Here is a 26,922-nt window from a genome sequence, read left to right as displayed (position 1 = left end):
ACGTGTCAGCCATATATTTTGATGTCATAATGTGAGCAGCATGCTCACATCACTACCTGAAGCATCATTGCATGTGCTGTGCGGAGCACACCATGCCACCCACAGCATTAATGCACAGGAAAACACCAACATCACCCTTCGATCTACCTTCTTAGGGGCCTATTCCGATGTCGGATGGACCTGAGTCCATCCGACATCCGGCAGGAGCTGTAACCGACAGACCTGCTGTTGTTGGTTACAGCCATGCTAGTGGATGCGACCGAATAGGGTTCGGTCGCATTTGTATACCTTACAATGCAAGCATGCTTTCCAACCAGAAAGCATGCTTGCAATGTAGAAAGCAGGGATGCAGTTCATCCCTGAACCCTGTGGCCGGCACCCCAAGGTGCCTGCCACCGGGTGCAGGGATCAACAGAGGGGCATCATAGGTGGCCCCAGGTCACCATCCGGCGGCCTCACACCCATGGGTGCCTTGCCGGGGGCCTCCAGAGACAGCTTCCGACTGCCCTTTCATGCCGGAGAGACCGGCACGAAAAGGCAGTGAAAAGCTGCCATCGTACTCCCTCGGTCGTACAGAGAAGCGACCGGGGGAGTACTGGAGGATTTCCGGAATGCGGACAGGCTCTCCAAGCCTGTCGTCCGCAATACGGAAATCCGAGTCGGATTCCTTTGTGACCGAGCCCATGGGAATGGCTCGGTCAGAAAGGAATCCGACCGGCAGTGACCGTTTTGGTCGTAAGGGCTCCGAACATGATTCGGATACCTTCCGGTCGAAAACGGGATTGGCCCCTCAAAGGGAACCTTGGTGTTCGCTAGCAGTAAGCAGGCTTATCGAGCACAAGGAAGTGGAAGGAGGACATATTCATTGAAGGTATGGCACAGCTGGATCCTTGTAAATATATTTTTTGCCATCTGAATACTCCTAATTTGCCTTCAATGACAATTATTAAACCTTCCTTTTGTTCTGCAATGTCCTGATAGGTGCCTGATTGTAAGCCAAGGGGCAGAAAATTTGATTGCACCAGTGAGACTTCTGAACATATCTTTCCTTGCATGGTTTGCAGTGACACCGGTTCTGGGAGGGTGGAGTGTATGTGCCCTCATTTTTGAGGGATTTCCTCCTTTTCTTTTAGATATACCGTTACAACTATGAGCTCAGAAGTGCACAAATGCTAGTGACAACAAGGAATTTGATGATGAATGCATGGGTCTATTTTTATTGTATAATATTTAAGGTTTCTTGCAACCAGAGATGTTTTTTCCCTAATTAAGTGCACCTCTCTTAAATGTATTAGTATGAATCTTCCGTCCACACACAATTCTTTAGATTAGTGATGAAAGAAGCAGTATGAAAGACTAGCACAGTGAGTACCCGTCTTCCCGAATGCCCATGATCGAGGGTAGGCAGTAGAAGGGCATACACTATATGGGATCTTTGTAAATCCCTTCATAGCGAGGTTGTTCTTTAGCCATGTGGAAAGGGGTAATAATAAAATTAGACATTTTCTAAAGACATACATTTTTTCAGATCCTTTGCTCTATACACTGAAATACTTTAGTGGTGTTCACAAGGAGATTTCTTTAGAGCAGTGTGACTCAACATTACTTGCACTCTAAAAAGAAAACCCTATCATAAGAGCTAGTATCTGAGCCTGCCATAGACCAACACATAGCTGGTCACGGCGAGGGGGATCTGATGATGAAGCATGCCACTTAATGTGGTTGAGGGTTATCTGACCACAACAGATCCCAAATAAATTCTCACTGCCCTAATGCAGCCTCTCCTCTTCCCAGCTCTACTGAGGGTCAGTGTCCCAGTACTCAAAGAATGCCTCCTTTCATCCCTTTCTCATTCTCATTCAATACAAACATTAACAGCAAAACACCATCCACAACAGCAATAAATGAGTTTCTCAGCTCTGGATTTCACCCTTTAATAACATGAATGAGGTATCTGATCCATAACAGACTTTGAAATGATGGTACTTCGTACCTTTATCAGCAGGGTCACCTCCTGGGTACCGTTAGCGTATACTTGACCAAAACTTCTCCAGGTCTCCAGACTTTCTGATGGTTCTGAAAGAAAATTATTCGAGTTTTAGTAGAATAGATACATGACTCAAGATGTCTGTATTCTTTTTTATTTTAAGCATGTTTTTATTGTTGTGTAAAGTACAGGCTTATATCTCATCGTTACAGTCTTCCAAATCGGAACCAGCATAGCATCAAATGCAATATCTTGGCATATAGCATAAGAGAGACAGAGTCAGCCAGTTGTTGCGTTGTATAGAAGAGAAACCATAAAGGAGAGTAGTACATGCTCTTAAGGCATCTACAGGAGCCAGATTCCACTTTTAGAATTCAATTTGAACAGCAAAAAACAATGAACTGTATCATAAAATTATGTTTTGCCAATTGTAGCACGGTAAATTGCACTTTATAGGTAGTTGCTTATATCTCGTTGTATTTCTAGGCGTCATGGAACCTAGCGAGGAGTGGAAAGTACAGGTTTAGTGCTCGTGCTTGGAGGGATATAGTTTATGGATCATGCCGTGGGGAATCAAGGTGAGTCCGCAGGTGAGGGGAACTGAATAGGAGGGCAAATAGGGTAGTGTGTGGTGTGGGGAAACAACCTTTACAACGCAACTTTTACAATGCACTACCATTACAACGAAACTTTTACAACGCAACATCCATTACAACCCATACCATTACAACGCAACCATTACAACGCATGACACTACAATGCATACCACTACAACGCATGTCATTACAACGCAGTCATTACAACGCATACCATTACAACGCATCCAACACTTACCCTACTGTTGCACCCCCTGGAGTTAGAATAGTAATTTTTACCCCTACACTATCCAACACTTACCCTACTGTTGCACCCCCTGGAGTTAGAATAGTAATTTTTACCCCTACACTATCCAACACTTACCCTACTTTTGCACCCCCTGGAGTTAGAATAGTAATTTTTACCCCTACACTATCCAATACTTACCATACATGCAATGTAATGGTATGCGTTGTAATGGTATGCGTTGTAAAGGTAGTATGCGTTGTAATGGAATGCGTTGTAAAGGTAGTTTTTAAAAATGTGTTTTAATGGCATGCATTGTAATGGAATGCGTTTTAATGGATGTTGCGTTGTAAAAAAAGCATTGTAAAGGTATGCGTTGTAAAAGTATGCATTGTAACGTCATACATTCACGTTGTGTGATGGTGTGTCTAGACGTTCATGCTCTGAGTTTGTTGGGAAGAATCAGACACTGATAGTAGATAATTACGGGGGGGTTGCCATATGTCTTTTGGTCTGGAAGATGGAGGCTGTAATGAGCCAAATAGCTCACTGGTGGTGTTGCCATTAGCCAAACTTGTGAACCAGTCTTTAACAGTGGGGGTTGTCTTCTCCCCCAGTGAAGGGCAATCTCCCACCTAGCAAGTAGGAGGGCCATCGCTGTGTATCAGCGGATGCCTTTCGGGAGGTCTTGCACATAACCCAGTAGTGCCGAGAGGGGGGTTGGGTCAGGGTCGACCCCCACCATTTAGGCCAGGCAGGAAAAGATCTCTGCTGAGAAGCATGCAATGTGTCTACAAGTCCAAGTCATATGCAGGAAATCTGCTCCCACATCATGACATTTGGGGCACTATGGGGATCTGGTGTGGTCAAGCATGTGGTGGTCTACTGGAGTGATATATGCATGACATAAACACTTGCAACAAATTCTTTTATGGCAATGACTTGGGGAGAAGGAGCGTGTCTGCAAACAGCAGGCAGTCCACATTTTATCTGTCAAGTGGCAACCAAAATCATGTTCCCAATGGCTTTGGAGTGTCTGATATAACGTGGGCAAAAAAATCAGACATGCGTGGTACAGCTTTGACACCAAACGAGTGCCATTGTAGACATCTATTAAAAGTGTGAGATGTGTGAACTCATCAGGTGCCAATGGATAAGATGGATCTGCGTGTGGAGTGAGCTGTAAAGACGTTGCATCACAAAGTGGTCCATGACTGTTGCATTGTCGTAGTGTACATCTGTACAATTGACGAGAACATGTTCATCAGGGAAAATATTGCCAAATGTGCGGAGTTTATAGTGTGTTAAAGTATGTTTAACCAATGCCCCAAAGTTGATAGGAAGCCATGGGTTATCGGCAAAAAGCAAGGAGGGTGAGTACAGTAGTGAGGCTTTAAACTGGTGTTGGAATTTGCGGCAGGCCCAGCTTGTGGTGGATAAGAGTTGTATATCGTTGAGGTCCAAGGAGAGACTCCTCGATAGGAGAGAGGCTAAAAGTACTGGTTCGGCCTCGTCAATTAACGGTTTGGTGTATAGGAGTCTGGCATCTTTGTGATACTAGTGATACGCGTATTGGCACTTTGTAATACAGGGACATGTTGTAGCCCAGATGAGTTTTAATAATAACACTCGTAACATGACGAAAAAAGAACTGATATGGGGAATTGGGATGTTTTGAAATAGATAAAAAAAGCGAGAAAGGACTACCATTTTAATAATCGCAATACGTCTCATTATGGATAGTGGTAGATGTAGCCAGCATTCCACCTGCGTGGTTAAAGTGTCAACGGCAGGGCAGTTCTGTCGTATTGCCTGTTCTTTGTCATGGTGTAGGTGGATGTCCAGGTACTTAAACAAGCTGTCACATCAGGATAGTGGGAATTCACATTGAAAAGGAGTAGGGGAGGTGGTGGGATTTCGGACCAGTTGAGCATTAGCACAGAATGGCGGCACGCAGGATGGGGGGCAGGTTTTCCTCCAGGTGTCGGATAGACAGCAGAGCATCATCTGCATAGAGAGATATGAGTAATGGGCCTGAGCGGAATTGCAGACTGCAGTGCATGTGATCCCGTTGTAAGTGTCAGACCAGAGTATCATTGCTATGATAAAGAGTAAAGGGTATAAGGGGCAGCCTTGCCATCTGCTCTGAGTAAAAGGGATTGGTTGATTTTGTGGGGGGCACCTAGTTTGCGCAGGGTGGCATAGAGGAATGACCATTGTGTTGAATCGAAAGCCTTCTCTGTATCCGGAAGGGCTACCGAGGCAGGTACCTCAGGGGAAATCCCATTGAGGACTGAGAAGACCGTGGATCGATTTAAGGAGGAGGTGCGATGAAGGACAAAACCGTACTGTACAGGAGATATTATTTGCTCCAGTAGTAGGACAAGGCCATTAGAGAGGTACTTGATGAGTCTTTTGTTATCAAAATTTAAAAGTGAAAGCAGTCTATATGAATCACAATGAAGTGGATCTTTGCACGGTTTGAGTAGCAGGGTTATGACCTCTGCCCAAAGTGACGGGGAAGTGCCCCAGTAGTTATAGATTCCATGTACATGGCTAATAGCCACAGCGCAAGGATATGTTTTAAACGTTTATAGAATTCACCTGTAATGCCATCCATGCTGGGGGCCTTCGATCCATCCATGGAGTCTATAGTCCAAACGATCTCATCACAGGTGAGGGACTCGCTGAGGAAATGCTGTCTCCTCGAGGTACTTGGTTTGGGCCGATACATCATTGGAGAGTCTAGTGGTGTTTAGGCATGTGTAGTATTAGAGAAGGGTGTTCAGTATGTCGTCATTGGACGTTGGTCTTGATCCCAAGTCTGTGCGCAATTCAGCAATATAGGAAGTGCCCTTCGGTGGGTGAAGTAGCCTGGCCAATGTGCGCCCTGGGCGTTCACCTTCCCCATATCTGCCAGCCCTGGAATATTTTCCGAGGAACAATCCCTCACGGTCTGCCAGGTCATGGTATTGTGCAAGGGGTGCAGTACACCCAAGGGAGCTTGTGGTTTCTGGATCTTGATGGCTATCCGAGTCTAGCTCAGATAGATACTCTTCAATGTGTGCCAGCCCCTCGAGGAGCTCTTGCAGTACCTCGGATGATTTAGAAACGCATATACCCCTGATAAATACTTCAAATACCTCCCACAATGTGGCCTGTGTGGTTACGGAGACCTTATTGAGCCAGAATTATTCTAGCACCGAATCTTGCAGGTCTGTGCAGGTCTGTGCCGAAAAGTGCATCTTGTAGTGCTAATGTGGGGAATCATCATAATCTCTCCCGGACACCCCGAATGGGAAACAAAAGTTGGTGCAAACCAAAGCATGGTCAGAGAGGGTACATTGTAAGTGGTGGACTAATTCTACTCAATGGCCCAGTGACGTGGAAATGAGGCAATAATCAATGCGGGCTCAGGTATTGTGAGTGAATGCCAAGGGGGAGATCCCTTCAGGCACCAGGCGTACCGGAGTGTAAAAGTGTCACAAATATAATATAGGGTATGGAGTGATTATGGTTTACCAGATGGGGAGCTAGCTGGTGTGTTGTGGGACAAGTCCATGAGTAGATTAAGGTCCCTCCATGAAATAAGGTGGTCACAGCCAAGTTTGAAGTGTTTTGTATGTAATGTCTGGAAAAATTCGGAGTCTACGTATGGTGCATAGACATTAGTCAGTAACACTAAGAGGCCCACCAGTGTCCCAGTCACCAAGGCACAATGTCCTTGTTTGTCAATGACAACTGCAACTGGGTGGAAAGGTACTCTTTTGTGAATCAAAATGCAGACCCCTCAGGAGTACTTACTAGAACATGAGAAATAACAGTAGAACCCCAGTGGAAGGTAAAGTTATGAGGTCAACCGGGTGAGAGGTGATTCTCCTAAAGAAAGGCAATTTGAGTGCCATGTCGTGCGAGATACTGCGAGACTTGCATACCCTTGCTGGGCTTACTAAGACTCTAATATTCCATGACAGCAATTTGCATCTTATAAAGTGTGATTCAAGTGTCTGCAAAGGTAACATCAGTGAGTGTATAAAAAGCAATAGGACCGTGCATACATAAAACATAGGTGCAAGTTAGTAGGCATCAGATAACATCATCATTAAACATAAACAACATCTTGAATCCCACACCACCACCCGCCTCCCAACCCCAAATAAACAGCCAGGTAAATACAGAAAAGTAAAACAATTAACAGTACAGCGTATACCACTGGGGGGTGGCAACGCCACATAGTGAATTGAGGTACTTTCGGATCTCCAAATCAACAGGTTGAGAAATGAGGCTGCGATTCGCGACAAACAATGGAAACAGGATACATTCTGTAGTGCCCTGTGGAGCAGAAGGAGCGTGTCACAGTCAGTAGGCACATGAAAGGTATGTCAATGAAGTTGAGCAAGTATAAATCTCAGCCTGATGAGAAGAGGTCTACACTGGCATTAGAATGGGTGGCCTGGGGGAGATCTTTCTCGAGTGGAGTAATCCCCGGAATACTGCTTGCAAAAGCCTTGTGCAACTGCTTGTGTATCAAAGAAGTGGGCTTCTCGTCATTGTCCACCCTGAGACGTGCAGAATATAGCATGCCATATCGGAGGACCAGTTTTCGAAAAGAGATTTTTACTCTATAGAATTTGCGAGGAGCGCCCTGCGCAACTAGGGTTAAGCCAGGGAATAATGAAATTTCAGCAATCTGGCAGTGCAAGGGGCCGTTTTCATGTGCCAGCCTGAGGGCCACATCGCGATCACGAAAATTGAGCGGTCTGGCAATGATTGGTCTAGAAGGAAATCTAGGGTTGAGACATGCCCAAGGAGCAATGTGCTCTTTCCACCACTAAAATGGATGAGAAGTGTTGTCTGTTCAGTACGTCCGTCAGTAGTTTTTCCACAAAGAGATCCATGCGCCCAGTGTTAGTGGATATCACAAAACCCAGGAGAAGCAGAATATTGCAATGCCCCCTGGTCGCTACGTCCTTGTTCTTTAGGGCCACAGATTTTAGTAGTTTCTCTAGTTTCTCCTAGCGTTTAGTAGTTTTAGGTGCCCCATCTTCCAAGCTCAAAACCCTCTACTCGGCCCTGTGCAACCGGCCACTGTGTCTACTGAGAAGTTTGTGTAGGGAATTGAGGCAATTAGCAATGGCATCAAATCTGCCATGGTGTTTACACAAAATATCGAGTTGCAAATATCAATGTACAAGAATATCGGGTTTAAAATATGGTGACATGGAAATATTGATGGCAAGAATATCAATGTCAAGAATATCGATTTGAAGGAATTGATTTTTAAAAACATAGAAGTCATTAATATCGTTTGCAAAATATAGTTGTTTAAAATATCGTTTTTTAATTAGTTATGTATTTTAGTATTTTTTTTTAAATGTATGTGATGTAATTTTTTGGTAAAAGTGTTGTTTATGTTTTTAATCTATGTGTTAAATTATCAGCATTTAATTTAAATACATTTTGGGTATTTTAGTTTCAAAGCGGGTTGTGGGTTTATAGTGGAATAGGGTGGGAAGTAATTTAATTATAATAAATGAATGATGATTTTTTATTTAATAATGTTTATTCAATTAATATTTGATTGTGTTACTTGTGCTTTTAATGTTTTTGGGTACATTTTATGTGTTGGTTTTGGGGTATATAGGGGTAAAGGGTGGGAAGTAATATATTTTAGTTAATTGTTAATGAATTGTTAATTAATATTAATTAATTGATAATTAGTTACATTTATTGTGTAATTTTTTTAGGTGCTGGTTGTGGGGTTATAGGGATAAAGGGTGGAAAGTAATTTATTTGTAATTAATGATTAGTTGATATTAATTAATTCATTGCTAATTAGTGATGCTTCCCTTGTGGCCCCCGTGTCTCTCTGCCCGTTTTTGCCTTCTGTTGTTAAGCTGCCCCTGCATTTCTGTGACCTTTCTGCCTTCTGTGCCACTCGTTTCCCCCATTTTTTGTGACCTTTCTGCCCTTTCTTGTGACCTTTTGCCCTCTGTGCCACTCGTTTCCCCCGTTTTTTGTAACCTTTTCTTCCCTTTCTTGTGACCTTTGTGCCTCTGTGCCACTCATTTCCCCCGTTTTTTCTGACCTTTCTGCCCTTTCTTGGGACCTTTGTGCCGCTGTGCCACACGTTTCCTACCGTTTTTTGTGACCTTTTCTGCCCTTTCTTGGGCCCTTTCAGCATTTGTGCCACTCGTTTCCAAATGTTTTTTGTGACCTTTTCTGCCATTTCTTGTGACCTTTCTGCCTCTGTGCCACTCATTTCCCCCTCAATTGTTGTGCTCTTTTGCCTTCTGTTTCCTTCGTCGCCCCTCGCCGCAGCGTGCCCTGCGGCCCGCCCCCCTGACTGCCCATTTGCTGCCTCCACCTCCCGCCTCACAGATGCTCCTCCCTCCCACCTCCCCATAAAGGCCGGCAGCTGCACAGTGAGGAGAGCGATCCTTGACCCTTCCAGGTAGGTCGCTCCCCTCCGCACAGCACCGGCTGTGCTCGTGCTCTCCCTTGCTGCCCCCGTGTCTCTCTGCCCGGTTTCCCTTCTGCTCCCCTTGCTGCCCGTGTCTCTCTGCCCATCTTTGCCTTCTGTTGCTTAGCTGCCTCTGCATTTCTGTGAACTTTCTGCCTTCTGTGCCACTCGGTTCCCCCGTTTTGTGACCTTTCTGCCCTTACTTGTGACCTTTTGCCCTCTTTGCCACTTGTTTCCCCTCAATTGTTGTGCCCTTTTGCCTTTTGTTTCCTTCGTCGCCCCTCACCGCCCCCGCCGCTGCGTTCCCTGCGGCTCCGCCCACTGACTGCCCATTCGCTGCCCTGGCCTCCCGCCTCCCAGCTGCTCCTCACTCCCACCTCCCCACACATTCCGGCCGCTTTGCGTCGCGCTGCTGGGGCGCGGCAAGTCCATCCACGCCCGCCCGTACCTGGACCACGCCCAGCGCTAAAACCCCTGGCCCCCGCCACGACAACCGCCGCCACTACGATGCCAGCAATCTGCACGCTCTCAACCCCGGACGGACCCACAAATGCTTCAAGGTTGCCCCGATACGCACACATGGTCCCTTCACCTGCCGGAACTGCAGCTACACCAGCCACAGAGCCGACGAACCACCCGCCAAGAATGACCTCAACCACATCCGATGCATACTACTGAACACCCGCTCCGCACGCAAACATGCCGTCGAGCTCTGGGACCTGCTCAACAAAACCTCCCCAGATATTGCCTTCCTGACAGAGACCTGGTTGAACAACTCCTCCGCACCCAACATCGCCATAGCCATCCCAGACGGCTACAAGATCACCCGCATAGACCCCACCAACGGAGTCGGAGGAGGAATCGCCATCGTCCACAAGAACAGCATCAGGGTCTCGACTAGCACCGATGACGAGCTCAGCACTGCCGAACACATGCATTTCCAGATCCACACAGACCCCAACTCCACCCTCAGAGGCATCCACGTCTGCCGATCCCCCGGACCCCGCCCTCAGTTCAAGGACTCCATCACCGACCTCATCAGCACGCACGCCCTGACCTCCACCGACTACATCCTCCTCGGAGACCTGAACTTTCATCTTGAGAACAACAATGACAACAACTCCACAACCCTGATCGATAACCTCGACAACATGTCACAATACCCACCCACTCTGCCAGCCACACGCTCGACCCTGTCTTCTCCTCAAGCCCGCACGTCTCCGTCAGCCACACCACCAAACTCCTCTGGACCGACCACCGCTGCATCCACTTCACCTTCTAGAAACCCACCACACACCACCGCACCCAACAGATCGCCCGCCGCCGCTGGAGCAAAATCACCGAAGACCAACTACACTCAAACCTCGCTCCCAGCCCACCCACCGAACCCTCCAACATCGACGACGCTGCCCACAACCTCAGACGCTAGATCGAGGACTGCACCAACACCCTCGCCCCTCTGAAGAAACCCCCCACGGAGACACCAGTAAGAGGGCCAGCGGGTTCACCCCAGAACTCTTAGATTCCAAGCAAGTCTGCAGGAAACTAGAGAAGAAATGGCACAGTGAACAAACTCCGGACAGCCACGCAGCACACAGGGATGCCGTCCACAACCACCACCACCTCATCAGGGCTGTCAGGAAGACCTCCTTCAAAGACCGCCTCAACAACAATCCACACGACAGCAAGGAGCTCTTGAACATCGTGAAGGAACTCTCCAACCCCAGGTCCAACACCAACGACATCCCGCCGTTGCAAGCCCTGTGCGACTCCCTCGCCATCTTCTTTCACCGCAAGATCGCAGACATCCACGACAGCTTCAACACCCAGACACCCCCAACAGACAGCAATACTACAGACCCTTCGCACACCATCGACCATGTCCCCTTGCGAGCCTGGACCAGCGTGAGCGACTATGACACCATCAAGACCATGAGCACAATCCACTCCGGCTCTCCGTAAGACCCATTCCCACACCACGTCTTCAACAAAGCAAGCAGCTCCATTGCACCCCACCTAGGCAACATCATCAATCTCTCCCTTGAGAACGCGACCTTCTCAGAGAGCTGGAAACATGCAGAGATCAACGCCCTACACAAAAAACCCAAGGCAGACCCAAGAGACCTCAAGAACTTCCGACGCATCTCTCTGCTTCCCTTCCTGGCCAAGGTCATCAAGAAAATCGTTAACAGATAGCTAACCCGATACCTCGAAGAGAACAGAATCCTGAACCCTTCCCAGTCAGGGTTCCACAGCAACCACAGCACCGAGACCGCCTTCAACGGCGCCACCGATGACATCAGGACCCTGCTAGACAACGGGGAGACTGCAGCACTCATCCTCCTAGACCTCTCTGCCGCCTTCGACACCGTCTGCCATCGCACACTACGCACACGCCTCCATGCCGCAGGGATCCGAGGCAAGTCACTGGAATGGACCACCTCTTTCCTCTCCGGCAGAACCCAGAGCATCCGCCTCCCCCCGTTCCGTTCTGAAGCCTCTGAGATCATCTGCGGCATACCCCAAGGATCCTCCCTCAGCCTGAAACTGTTTAACATTTACATGGCCCCGCTCGCACACGTTGCCCAACAGCACGACCTTAACATAATCTCCTATGCCAACGACACTCAACTGATTCTCTCCCTCACCAAGGACCCCATCACCGCCACAGCCAACCTCCATGAAGGAATGAAGGACGTCGCCGACTGGGTGAAGATCAGCCGTCTGAAGCTGAACTCGGACAAGATGGAGGTCCTCATCCTGGGCTTCAACCCGTCAGCCTGGGACGACACCTGGTGGCCAACGGCACTGGAGGCAGCCCCCACCCCCACCGACCACTCACGCAACCTGGGAATCATCCTTGACTCATCGCTCTCAATGAGCAAGCAAGTCAACACCGTCTCCTCCTCCTGCTTCAACACCCTCCGCATGCTCCACAAGATCTGCAGATGGATCCCGACAGATACAAGAATGACAGTCACCCAGGCCCTCGTCAGTAGCAGACTCGACTACGGAGACGCCCTCTACGCAGGAGCCCCGACCAAGCTTATCAATCGACTACAACGCATCCAAACCGCCTCGGCACAACTGATGCTCGATGTACCACGACACGGCCACATCACCCCCCACTTGAGAAACCTGCACTGGCTCCCCGTCAACAAGAGGATATCCTTCAAGCTCCTCATCCACGCACACAAAGCCCTCCACAAGACCGGCCCAGCCTACCTCAACAGATGCCTCTCCTTCTACATCCCCAACCACCAGCTACGCTCCGCAGCAAGACTGTGATGCACCCTAGTGGTGCTGTGCCCCCCACTGCAGCTTTAATGTACATCAGGACCTGGGATGCACCACGCAGTCTTCCCGGCACTCTGACTGCAAAGCCCAATATGCCCCACCGGAGGAAATGTGTAAGTATCTGAGATAGGTAGCGCAGCAATCGTGTGGGTGGAAGGCAGCCCGGCATCTGGCTCTGCAGAGACCCATAGGTCAGAGGGGTTATGTGGGACCAGGTCACGGAGGTTTGCTCTCGACTGTGAGTGCCCACAAGGTGGGCACAATGATCCCCAGGTAAGCAGCCTGGGGATCCTCAGTGAAACTGGGACTTGACAGGGAGCCGGGAGATAGGAATTAGTTTCGCTGCATTTGATGGGGGGTGGGGTGCAGACAAACTGGTGGGACCCGGCAGCCCCGGAGCCTCAGGCTCATCAGCGGTCCCTGTCACCGCTGGGCCTCTGAGGTTAGATATGGGTTGCCTTCCAACTCACTACGCCCCAGTGTCTTGAGCTATCCTCCCTGCTATGCCTGCATCATGCACAGCACTATGGTGTCGCTGATTTATATAGGCAGAGCTGGAACATGCTGGATGCAAACATCAGCCTATTTTTCCAACGTTGAGCAGCCAGAGCTTCAGAATCACGCGCCCATCTTGGTAGGCAGCTAGGCCATGCACATCCAATGTTTGTATTCTTCGTATTATGTTTCTATTAGAATTTTCATGTCAAAACACATGGAGGGACGGTTCTTTTTAAAGTGTTCTTCAGATATGAACTTCTTTCTTTTTTACTAAACAGAATACCCTTCATAGTAAAGAAGCTTACAAGATGCCCACGGATCGAGGAGCAGACCAAAGATGGTAACCAAGCTTTGGGAAAGTTACTCTACAAACCAGAAAAATATGACTTCTGTCTAACAATGAATTGTTGGCATAGAAACAAAATCAGCATTACCAAGAGGAGCTGGTATATTTTAATTCTAACACTTCATGGAGCGGAAATCCCATCAACTAACGCTGAAGATCAAAGCATTGAAGGACAGTTCTTTGTGCACCAAGATATTGTGATGAAATGGAGGAGAATCAGTTCACTGCATGAGATCTATGTAACAAGGTCACAAACTTCGTTAGAACAAACTTCAGGTTTATTAGAACATTGGAATTTTGAGAACTCCATTGAAGACAATGGTGTAATTTCGGGCTTATATTGGCTGGTATAAGGCCGGAGCTCCAACATTCAAATGTTTGTCTTCGTGTTTCTCCCTTTTTATTTCAAACATCTACCATCAGTGGGTGGAATGTTCTAATAGCTTAGGGTCTTTAACATTCGGTAAAGCCCTCGGCAGGGGGCTATAAGCCTATATTAAAACCACCAACCGCAGAGCACCGGAGAAACATTGGCCTCTTTCTCTTGGTCCAGTCGTTCTCTTCTTCCCATGACATCCTTCTAAGCATCATGGGACAGATCAAACACTGAACATGGAACTACAGGATTACAACACTATGAGCCTGCTTCTCATAGGGCTTCTGCCATCATGGGGGAATCTCCGCATTGAGGGCGGAATCTCCGCAATGAGAATTCTCATTGCCACGATTGCGGGGGCTCCGCCACCACGGCAGAAGCCCTTCATGAATCAGGACCCATGGTTGTTACTCGTGGTAGAGGCTCTATGGAAGTGAATCTTTGCAATGTCATATGCAGGTTTTAGTGACATAGGTCCTCTATAGTTAGGCACAGACCTCATCATAAGTGTACCCATTGAATTATTCCCAGCTTTCACTTTTAATATATTTGTGCTTTATAAGACATACATTGAATTGTTAACCTCTCGACACATCAACATAGCCAGTGGCATAGGAAATGGTGTAGCAAGGATATTGGGCCCCTAATCCATGGTTTGGTAAAGGAAAATATTCACTAACTGGGGTGAAGAGGGTCTGTCACACCCTGAACCATAGTGCCACTGCACCTGCTGCACTATTAGCAGTTATGCCCATGCACAGAAGTAATGGCAGCCATTTAAACCTTCTCACATTTTATTTGCAGGACACACATTTGGCACCTGTTGACTATGAGGCAGCAAATATTTCCTTATTATGAACATTTACAGTGAGCATGTGGGCTATTCAGCCACTTCAATATCCTATTTCACAATTGACTCACTGATTGTGCAAGAAGCATAGTATATTTCCGAGATAGAAAGATACTTTGCGACGGACTTTGTCCGGAAGTCATCCTGACGGTAATAGGGACCGCCCGCCATATGTGCGGGGATCCCATGGGTGACATTAGGATGCGCCCGCCACACTGGCGGACGCATCCTGCATGTTTAACATTGCGGTGTGCGATGCTTTCAGCACCGCCCACCACAATGCCAAAAATGCATGTCGTGCATGTGCGTGCACAATGTGGCAGGCACCGCGCGGTGCCTGCCATGTTGTGCATGCACATGTAGGTGGGTACCATAGGTACCCAACGTCTGCTCCCCCACCTCCCCAACATCCTGGGGACCGGCAACGGGCTCCCAACCTAGAAAATCGCATGCCTTTGCCGCCACAGAAAGGCTCCCTCCCGCCTGCATCCTGATATGAATGGTGGTGTCTAGCAGACACCGCCACCATATGAAACCCTGTTCCGCCCGGTCGAATTGCCGACTGGGCGGAAAAGCAGCGGATGGTCTTCCCATCTGCCACGCTCTCCCCCCATACTAATATCGCGGGGGAAATGGGTGGCGGGTGGGCTTGGATGTAGGGCGGATCGCCACCGCCCGCATGGCGGTGGCGATCCGCCCTACATCCTAATGGGCCCCTAGGTTTAAAAGCGTAGTGTAAATTAAAAAAATATCTTAGCTCTTTTGGACGCTACCATGAATTAAGCTTGAAATCTGTTCCTCTCTTTTGGAAAATCCCGGCCTCAAAGAAGGTAATATTTTTCAACGCAAAGCCTGGGCAAAGAAAAATGACGTAATTTGCGATTATGAAAATCAAAAATAAAAAGTACTAAAATAAAATTGCAAATACAAATATCGATATTGTGAGCCTTTGCAAACCTCAAAGTAAAGGAGGTAGCAAAAGGCATCCCCTAGTCCTTGCAATTCACAAGCAAATGTATCAATGGTTCTTGATGACTCATGTGGTTGCAAAGCAGTGAAAGTTCATCAACTACTTTTGAATGACAGCTGTGGGCCTTGGAGGGAACAGACACGGGTTCCATGGACCCCAGGGTTCAGAATGCACACATCTGGCAATTTGTAATGAGAATACAGTGCTGGAGTGCCAGAGCTAATTAGTATGCAGCTTTAATGATGTTAATATGAGCTTCCTGAACTCCAAGCACCTCTACTCCCTGAAATGCAAATCCCTTATTTCAGTCACTGCACTGGAGATTATCAGGCTCCTGTTCATTAACATAAGTAAATAATATAATATCTTTTTTAAGCAAGTGATGCATTCAGTATTGCATCTATTTTTACAAGGATTATAATGTACTAGTACTAGAATGAAGGTACTGAATATTTATGCAGTCATACAGTACTTAAGAGACTATTGTCAGAACTAAGAACTTTGTGTACTTTGGTCCAGATAAGATAATAGGGTGCCCTAGAGGTGGGACACATACGCAATGTGTTTTTAACTTTGATTATAGCTATGTTTATTTGGGTTCATGGATTAAAATAAAGAAAATAGAATATTGGGCACTGACTATATTGTGGGGGCCAGGTTTAGATATAATTTAATTACACCAAATTATTAGAAGGATAAGCCTTTTTCTAGTCCATCATTTTACATGGACAAGGTGGAGGCATTGTTGACACATAGGGGCCCATTAGGATCTCGGGCAGACGCGGTGGGGATCCGCCCGAGATCCGTCACCCATTTCCCCCCAACCATATTACTATGGCAGGGGGGACCGCGGCGGACGTAATGACTGTCCACCGCTTTTCCGTCCGGTTAACTTGTTGAAAAAAGATTAATATGGTGGCAGTGTCTGTCACACACCGCCAGCCATATTATAATGGGGCGGAAACATGCCTTTCTGTGGCGGCATTGCCGCCATGGAAAGGCATGCAGTAAATGCTTGTGGGGGCCCGTTGCGGGACCCCAGGAACTCTGGGGGCTAAGGGGTGCACATGGGGGGTACCAATGGTACCCCCCTGCAGTTCCATGCACAACAAGGCCGGCACCGCGCCGTGCCTGCCATGTTGTGCATGGAAGTGCACAACATGCTTTCCTGGCATTGTAGCGGGCGGTGCTGAGTGCACCGCCCGCCACAATGACGGGAATGCAGGATGCGCCTGCCACTGTGGCGGGCGCATCCTAATGGCCCCAACGGGACCCACGCCCTTATGGCGGGAAATCCCATTTTCCGATAGGATGGCAGGCGGACAAAGTCCGCCAGCCATCCTAATGACCCCCATAGACTGTTCTTTTTCTTTGATCAAACATGGCCTGATTCACAAAGGTAAACTTACACTTTTGTATAAAATTTTCAATTGTTTGGTATTCACAAATGCATTTTACTAGTAGCAGCTTTATGACTGCAGAATCTTCACACATAAAAACTTAGGACAGTTGTCCACAATCATGACAAAACTACTAGTAAAATACCTTTGTGAATAGCAATCATAAAGTTACACACAAGTGTAAGTTGACCTTTGCGAATCAGACCCACAGTGTATCACAAGGTGTATAGTTTTCTCAGGTGCTCAGTGTGCCTGGCACATCTTGCTGAGCTCATAACACTATCCTGGGGAAGTGAGAGCCTTCCTCTGTTACTCCCTACAGCACCATGACATTTAAGGGAGCCATGTATAGTGCAATGAATGGGTAGAGACACAAACACAAATGATGGACGGAAAGCGGAACAAATTAAACATTCACCCCCAGTCAAGAGATCTGGGTTAAAGCAATTGTTCTTTTGCTCACCTTGCCACTTCAGTTTACCCCCAGCATATGCAAATCAGTCTTGACCCTGCTCCTCATGGGAACAGTCCAGCCCAAACTGACAAGCAAGGTCATCCCTGGACCAGAAACAAGTATCCTGGGGCCGGTTTTGGGGTATCACCCCTCATCAGCCAGGCTAGCTTGAATCCAGTGGCACAGTGAGCCAGGGACCCACGTCTGGGCATTTGTCACCCTAAGTAGGAAGGGTATGCCCAAATATGGGTTCCATGCTTGCTACTCCACCAGATTCAATCTAGCCTGGCTGATGAGTGGTGATATCCCAACACCGGTCGCAGGATGCTTGTTTTTGGTCTAGAGAGGACATGGCCTGGCATTTGGGGCTGGACTGTTCCCATGGGGTGTAATGTAGTTCCTACTAATCCATAGGGGCTTGGTGTCAAGACTGATTTCGGACAGCCCTGCATGATATGTTGGCCTATAGACCAGCTAGCTTACAGTGCCACCATAAGCCCCCCTAACCTACCTGGGAATGGTTTTCTGTCAACAAATGAACATTACAACCCTAACCTCTGAGGGATCGTAGATCAGTACAGACCTTTTCGCTCAGTCACTCATGCTCACTTATTCACAGTGAAATATATAGAGAATACACAGTGGGACGTTTTCAATAATATTTATTGAACAATGTTATTTTTGCATAAAATACGTGTGCTGCAATGATTAGTAGACAGAAACAGATAAACGTGATTACAAGCAGCAAAAGTGTAAACAGTAGTTCTACCATGGTTCTAAACAATGTATATATGCAGGGAAATAATACAAGGCAGTAATCGAAAGTACTTCTACTATGCGAACCCTACTCTAAGTGTGCCTAGAATGTCTGTAGATGTAGAGTCAAGAATCCCCAAGGGATGATCCAACCCCATTACCTGATGGGATAGAGTGAAGGACCCCATCTTGGTCTCGAAATGGACACCACTCACGAGAGGTCAGACCGCGTGCGTTGTGATTTCTCAATATGCAAGGATCTGCGATGTCAGCAAAGTGCCTCCTCTGTTAATCTATTGAGGATCTCATCTTTTATAATAGAAATCAGCTTTACGAGGTGCATATAGATTAGTGATGTTATGGATATGTAAATAGTCCTGTCGTCCCATGGATGAAGATAGTGATGACAATTGTAGATAGTGCGAAACGAGACCCTGTGCATTATGTTCAGGGCATTGTGATAATGTTGTGCAAAGCTAGATGTGTAAACAAGTTGAGTTTCAGGGAAATTATTTCAACATTGTCATGCACACAATGCACACAAATATGTGCAAAAGGTAACAGCTGAAAATGTTATGTGTGAGGACAATGTAAGAAATAAGCTTCTTTGCTACATGGGCCTAACCTGGAAATATACCAGGGGGGCAAGATCGAGACTGATTTGCATAAGGCTGGGTCTAAACTGGCATGGTGTAACATGCATAAAACAATGGATCTGAGACGGGGGTCCATGTTTGGTTTGTTCAGCATTCTGTCGATTACCTGTTCTGGCATTTTCAGGAAGTGAGCATGAGTCATCCTGATAACCATCTCCACATCTCAAGATCCCTGTTGTAGTGCTTTTTCACAGGACCTCTTCTCAGAATGAAAACATATTACTCAAAAGTGAACACTGTAATTATACATTGAGGTATGGGCATTTGTTGATACAATAATTATCAAATTTTAATTTCATTTGTGTTCTACACTATTAAGATTGAAAGACTATTGCTGTGTCATAAGAGTGGATATAATCATTCAAACTTAAATCTTACCTGCTTCTGGTGTTGTTACATTAAAAGACTCAGTCCATGTGCTCCAGTATCTAGAGTCAGAAACATATCCGCAACGAGCCTGAAATTCATATTTAGTGTCTGCATCCAATTGCTGATATACATGCAGAATGTTTGTAAAGCGTCTTTCAGTCTTATCTCTGTTCACCTACAAGATAAAGTTAGTATATTTGAAACTATCTTAATGTGCTTATATTACAAATCAAGGAGAGATTTTTTTATTGTACATATGGACAATTCTTCACATATAAGAAGGTAGATTAGGCCATCCCTTTGAATAATGATATACATTTTGCAAATAAGAAAAATTATTATGTATACAAAAATATGTACATCAGAAAGTCAGTCAATAAACTTTATTCGTTCATCAGACCATAAAAGTGAAAGGTGCATACATACAGCCCAATCAAGTTTAAATATGTTAAAAAATCATCAGTTAAGCTTAAAAAGACAGAACAAAAAGCTTTAAAAACACAAACCTTCTGTTAACATTTTAACTGTACAAAGATTGCCTTAAGAAGCTACTAGTTGATCACGTCGTATGGCCTAATTCGTAAATACACAAGCTTGTTTAGAGGCTAAAAGACTAGAATATTGTACATTCAGCTACTGCAATGGTACTTCCGCTAACATGGGAACACTTAGCAATCAAAGCATAAGTAGTTGCTCAGTTAGCTGCCCTCCATAGGGGTTAACATGGGTTAGCTCCCCAGCGGAACCTAATGGAGATTTGCTGTACTAAGGGCCTATTAGAGGGAATGATGGAATACGTTTCAGGAGTTACAATCGCGGAGGTACCGCGAACCACGATTCCCGGCATCCTCCGGGTAAGAACTACAGCTCCTGGCATCCCTTGCGGCGCATCACGCTTCCGCGATGCTGTACAAAAGGGGAATGGCGGCCGGAGCGAGTTGTCGGTGATTCCGGACCTGAAGCTGTTCTTGTCCTAGGAGTGCTGGTGAACGGGTGCGGTAAGAGTTTTGGTTGCTGCGACGCTGAGAGGTTCGTACTCAGCGGCGGCTTGTCTCTTACACACCTTTTGCTGTTGAACCCCTTTGTGGAGACCTTGCTTGTTTGTACTCGTGCTTTTGGGATCGTGTTTTGGATTTGACCCGGTTGGTATTTTCGGCCAACGGCGGGTTATCTGGTGTAGCTATCGAACTTTGGATAGTTACTCCTTTTGTGGTGATTCATTTGTTGCTTGTAAATACGAATTGTCCTGGAACTCAGCTAAGAGGTATTAGTTGAGGATACCATCTAAAAACCTTCCAGAGGAGCCTTGTCTGGAAATACATTACTGTGTGTAGAAAAGATATCACGGATCCTATGTATATATATGTGTAACTGGAATTGTTGACTTTTGTATTAACAGGGGATTCGGAGGTGTGGTTCACACTCTTCCCCTGTGATGTTTAGCGGAGTCACATTTAGGTAGGTGCATAGAGCAGAAAAGGTTGGGTTGTATCAAACACTGTGTACATGTTCTTCTAGACTATTTATGTTCCTGTATGTTCTATCTCCCAATAGTTACCTCATTTCCAACCCTACGTTGCTTCTACACATCCACAAGGCTTTATCTTTTCTTTTACAGGTATGAACCCTCATAGCCACTATTATAGATTTGAATCATTTACAGTATAGGGATTTCGTCTTATGCCTGTGTTCTGTTTGTGTTTTACAGATCTCCCTCCCTGCTGTTCCCATCCTTTCCTTCCTTGATCTTTCTTATTTTCCCCTCACTTAATCCTGTCAACACTCTGTGCCATAACGGCTATCCAGGTGTTGGCTAGATTTAGAGGTGGGCTTACCTTTCTGCAAACCGATCCTGAGGACGATTCGCAACATCAGGTCCTTTCTTCTAATTCCCCACATATGGCCCAGGAACTTCGCTGTTGCGCACACTTATAGTGGGCTTGTGTCTGATTTCAGTACGCGCAAAGCAGCCCCATAGTCCTGGGTTCCAAACTGTTTACAAATAGGGATTAGCCATTTTCCTCTAGGACCAGAATATGCAGGACAGCCTAAAGTGGTTCGATTGGGGCAGAACAACAAGGGCAGCCTTTGGGCAGAGCAGCGTCACCTGACCAAGAGCTTGTAAATGAGTTAAGGAGTAGAGTGCCGTGCCTGAATTGAATGTAAAGTTTTCTGTCAGCTGGCACCTAAATAAAAGCAAGGTATCCTTCAAGGGTACATGCTAAATTAAAATCCAAAAATTCCTCAGTTAGTGTACCCTGCCTGTTACCCCTGATTTCGTTCTGGGATTCCCAATCCCCGTACATTATTTTGATTTGTTTCCGGTAGGTAGTTCTGAACAATTGGCGCTACTCCTCTTTGCCCCAATATCATTAAGGAGGTTTCTGATATTTCTGATCCAGCCTATTTTATTGTGTTTGATGTATCTAGCATATGTGGACAACTTGGGGGTGGATATTACCATTTTACTAGATCTTCAACAGATTTAATGCCCATGTCCAATTTGAGAGGATAAGGTAGTGTACTAGGAGGTAGAGATACTTAGGGGCTTATTATGATTGCGGGCGGACATCAGTCCGCCTGCCATCATAATGGTGATAGGACCGACTGCCAGACGTTCACATTAGGATGGCGTAACGATCACCACTGCCGGCCCGGTGGTGGCGATTGTTACGACATCCTAATGAGCCCCTAAGTTCCCAAGGAACTTATTCTCAATCACTGTTAGATCGTTCACTTTTTCAAAACCCCACAGCTCAGCTCCATACAGGGCACTACTTACAGATATATGATAAACAAAGAGTTTGTGGCGAATAGAATATCAAATGCAAAAGGGCGGCAGTTCTTCAGGCCAAAGGGTTGGAAGTGGCGGTGGCAACATGTCTATCCACATATCCCAGTGTAAGATGGGAAATTAGAGGTATATTTGAAAAAAAACAGTACAATAATACAGGTAAAGGGCTACCAAAAAAACGTTCACTCGATTTACAGGAGTTATATGGGAATTTAAGAAAAATAAAATGCAATACAAGATTTTCCTAAGAAATAACTAACAACCTAAGACTCCCAGTCAAAATATAATGGGAGAATACATCATATGAGAACAGAAATTCTGACAAAGAGAGCAAGGTCAGTTGATAGTAGGAGAATCTTAGCTATATCTCATTCAATATCAAAAAGGCCATGCAGCTCCTAGTACATAGTTCCAAGTGATGCCGAGAAGATTCTTGGCTCATTGGCAACATCTACCTGTTTGACTGCCTCCTGACTCTAGAGTGTTGTCCGCCCTCATCGCCGCCACCGATGACATCCGAGCCCTGATGGACAATGGAGAAACAGCGGCCCTCATCCTCCTAGACCTCTCAGCGGCATTCGACACGGTCTGCCACCGCACCCTAGTACGGCGCCTCAGCAACATCGGAATCCAGGACAAGGCGCTGGAATGGATCATCTCCTTCCTCGACGGAAGAACACAGAGAGTCCGCCTACCACCGTACAAGTCAGAGGCCTCCGAAGTCATCTGCGGCGTCCCCCAAGGATCATCTCTGAGCCCCACCCTCTTCAACGTCTACATGAGCCCCCTCGCGGCCATCGTACGCAAACACAACCTCAGCATAATCTCCTACGCCGACGACACCCAGCTGATCCTCTCCCTGACCAACGACCCCGCCGCCGCCAGAGCCAACCTGCACGAAGGGATGAAAGAGGTAGCCGAGTGGATGACGACCAGCCGCCTGAAACTGAACTCGGACAAGACGGAGGTCCTCATCCTGGGCTCCTCACCCTCCGCCTGGGACGACTCCTGGTGGCCTCCCGCCCTGGGCACCGCACCCAAACCGACAGACCATGCACGCAACCTGGGCTTCATCCTGGACCCCTCCCTCTCCATGACCAGGCAAGTCAACAACGTCTCCTCGGCGTGCTTCAACATCCTACGCATGCTACGGAAGATCTTCTGGTGGATCCCCACCGAGACCAGGAAGACCGTCACCCAGGCCCTCGTCACCAGCCGACTGGACTACGGCAACGCCCTCTACGCCGGTACCACCGCCAAGCTCCAGAAGAGACTCCAGCGGATCCAGAACGCCTCAGCCAGACTCATCCTCGACATCCCACGAACCAGCCACATCTCCGGACATCTGAGAGACCTTCACTGGCTCCCCGTCAACAAAAGAATCACCTTCCGCCTCCTCACCCACGCACACAAAGCCCTACACGACCAAGGCCCGAGCTACCTCAACAGCCGAGTCAACTTCTACGCTCCCAAACGCCACCTCCGATCAGCCAACCACGCCCTCGCCGCCGTCCCCCGCACCTGAAAAGCGACTACAGGAGGAAGGTCCTTCTCCTACCTGGCCGCCAAGACCTGGAACTCCCTCCCTCCCGACCTGCGCCTGACCCAAGACCACCTCTCCTTCAGGAAGAAGCTGAAGACCTGGCTGTTCGAGCAGTAGCGGCACCCCCCCCCCCCCTCCCCCCCCCCCCCAGCGCCTTGAGACCCTACGGGTATGTAGCGCGCTTTATAAGTGTCACTGATTGATTGTCCATGGAAGAAGTAATACCCAGAAATGCCTCACAAGAGGCTAAGGTAGCCAGGTAGAATCTACACCACAGTAGGATGCATAATTGCATATATATATATATATATATATATATATATATATATATATATATACATACATATGTATAAAGAGTTAAATTATCAGAGCGATCAAATGCCAAATGGATACTCATCCGAGAAATTGCTCTCAAGTAAAATAAACCTCAATTAATAATCATAAAAGCTGCATAAAGACGTGCAGGTGTAAATTCTTTCAAGTGGTTAAATAACTGCACTGGTAATTCCTTGGAATCCACAGATCTGGGTTCTAACCCTGGCACTGTGGGTTAAGTAAACATGTTGTTTAATTTTGTAGAAACCCATGCTTTCAATTGTAATCAAGTCTTAATTAAAACTGGCTCATGTATATTTTCCCCTATGTTCTGTAACCTAAGACCAACAATTTACCAAGAACACAAACCAACAAGCAGTCCTGACCTTGTTAAATTATATGTACCTGGAACCGCTTCAAAACCCAACTTTGACCCAATACCTAGCTGTAAAGAAAACTCACATGGCCGCTTACCAGCTCTCTACTAAAAATATGAAACTGAATGTCCTAGCAAGTGATTTTGAATTTTCTGTTCACGTCCTCATACTCTTATATCTGGATGATGTTAACACCTTACTAAGGGGCCGATTAGGATGGCGATCAATAAACCACCCCGACCGCCACGGAAGCGGAAAACAACTGCCTGCCGCTACCGTGGAAAAAACGGTGGCTAAATTAGGACGATCCACCCCAAAAAATCGACCGTGCCGGAACGGGGCCTAGAAAAACCACCCGTAGTAGGCAGTGATGGTCAAAATCCGTCCGCGGTGGTTGGATACGCAGCGGAAAAACACCAACCCGCCGCAAGCATAGTGGAGGCACCGCACAGGAGATTAGGATATCCCCGATGGTCCCACGGTACGTTCCGCTCTTTCCGACTGCCGCGGTCACACACTGGAATGAATGGGAAAGCCAGCAGAAGAGCTGCAGCATAGTCAGCGCTACAGACGATCCGCGAAAAATAAGGCGGACGAAGCAAAAAACCCACAAGAAGTCCAAAAAGTGCACATAGCAAACTAGCCATGCCCCCCAAATGCGCAAAACACACCACAATGACACAAACACATGGCACAAAGAAAAATACAATTCCCAGTACCACACACACAACACAACTGACAGCAACCACCCATTTGGGCCCACCCACATAGCTGAGTATAAAACAGGCCCATCCCCTGACCACAATTCTTTGCAACATTCCTAGACTGAAGGCCACAAACCCTCACAACAAAGGATAGGCAAAGCAACACACTAGCACTACTCACACCACACACAGCACCACCACTACCACTTCCACTCCTGCACCACTAACCCCCTGCACATCACACACCATACACATCACAACCACACCCACCACTCACACCCCTGCACCCACAACCACTATGCGCACCACACACCATGGCAGCACAGAAAATGCCCAAATTCACGGAGAGTGAGTTGACAGTCATGGTAAATGGGATAGTCAAAGTGGAGCCACAACTGTTTGGTAGCCTGGTCCAACAGGCACCATTAGCCACAAGGACACAAATGTGGTCAAGGATAGTCCAAAGGGTCAATGCAGTAGGGACCACCCCGTGATCCAAAAAGGAGATCATGAAACGTTGGCATGATCTGAAGAGGGTTGTCAAAGAGAGGAGAAGCAAGAACCGGGAGCTGACAGACAGGACTGGCGTTGTCCCTCCCATTCCACCAAAACCATTCACTCCAAGGGAGGAGAAGGTGCTTGCCATGCTGCATCCTGAGTGTCTCACAAGAGTACCTGGGGAATGGAGGCTGGTAAGTACAAACAAATGACCACCACCACACTGATATGTACTGTCTTGCACAACTACAAAGCTACACCACCTAGGACAAATACCATTCATCTGCACCACACACTCACAAAAACAGGTCTCACAGATCCAAGATTCACCCACTCCCATTCACCCCAAACATAGCTACCAACATCACCATGGGGGCATGTGTACAGGCATCCAGCACTACAACTCCCACCTGGCCCCCTTGACCCACAGCATCAGCAAGATGGAGCCCTCCCCCATCCCACCCAGAAGCATGAGTCAGCCATTATACAACCCTCATCAAACTACCAGGTAGGTAGCCATCTTGCCATGGAGAGCTGTGTGGGGGAAGGAGGCCTGCACCACTATTCCAACCATGCCCCCTGCCCCACACCTTAGCAGGATGGAACACTACCCCACCCAGAAGCAGTTGAAAGCCATTGCAGTACACCAAACAGACTTACAGGTAGGTAGCCAGTTACCAAGGTTGTAGTATTTGCGGGTGGGAGGCCTGTACAACCACTCCCACCATGCCCCCTGTCCCACACCTGAGCAGGATGAAACACTCCCCCAACCAGAAGCAGTAGTGCTCATAGAAAACAATGTGATGATCAGTCAAATGTGTAGTGTACAAACAGTGAATGACACAGCTAACACAAAGCATGCGGGGTGCACTACAATGACCATTTACTATCTGATCCACAGGTGACCAAGAACTCCCTGCAGAGGACAACACCAGCAACCTGCAGAGCCAGTCTCCACCCCAGTACATGGACTCTCGGATGTTGACTCCCAGGATCCTCTGGACGATGAGCTTGAAACAAGCCCATCTGGTGTGCTTGGGAGCAACAGGTCCCAGGACCCCATCGCACCCCCCACCACATCTGCAGCAATAACAACTTCACTGCAGACCCCTGCTGTTACGGCCTGTGCGTCCACCACCACCACCATCAGTGCTGCCTGCAACACACTCCCTGTGCCAGAGGATGACCACCCCACAACACCGACTGAGGATGGCAGGGAGAGGATGCGGGCCCACAGTGGTGAGGCAACAGGTCCGTGGCAGCAGGGTAGGTGGGAGGTTCAGGGTCACCCACAGACACCAGGAGGCTGGGACCCAATCCCTGGACCACATCACCAGAGTCCATGGTGTTTATGAACAGGCCCAGGGACAACGTGGCCGGTCGGACGATCTGTTTCGCGAACTCATCCTGCTGATGAGGTCCATCGACAGCTGCATGGGACAAATTG

General features: G+C 47.4%; 1 protein-coding gene across 1 annotated transcript in view; it reads right to left on the bottom strand.

Annotated features, from left to right (window-relative positions):
* The window catches only part of LOC147747364 (interleukin-12 receptor subunit beta-2-like), a 710,479-nt gene that overhangs the window by 379,120 nt on the left and 304,437 nt on the right, over window positions 1–26,922 (bottom strand). The window contains exons 7-8 of the mRNA XM_086936242.1: window positions 19,254–19,419; window positions 1,994–2,076 (exon numbers count right to left, since the gene is read on the bottom strand). Coding sequence (XP_086792368.1) covers window positions 1,994–2,076; window positions 19,254–19,419 — 249 coding nt within the window. The remainder of the gene's footprint in view (window positions 1–1,993; window positions 2,077–19,253; window positions 19,420–26,922) is intronic.

Source organism: Lissotriton vulgaris, chromosome 1_1, assembly GCF_964263255.1.
Source record: "Lissotriton vulgaris chromosome 1_1, aLisVul1.2, whole genome shotgun sequence".
Lineage (NCBI taxonomy): Eukaryota > Metazoa > Chordata > Amphibia > Caudata > Salamandridae > Lissotriton > Lissotriton vulgaris.
Note: the sequence above shows the minus strand (reverse complement) of the source record. Positions and strands in the feature narration are given on the sequence as shown.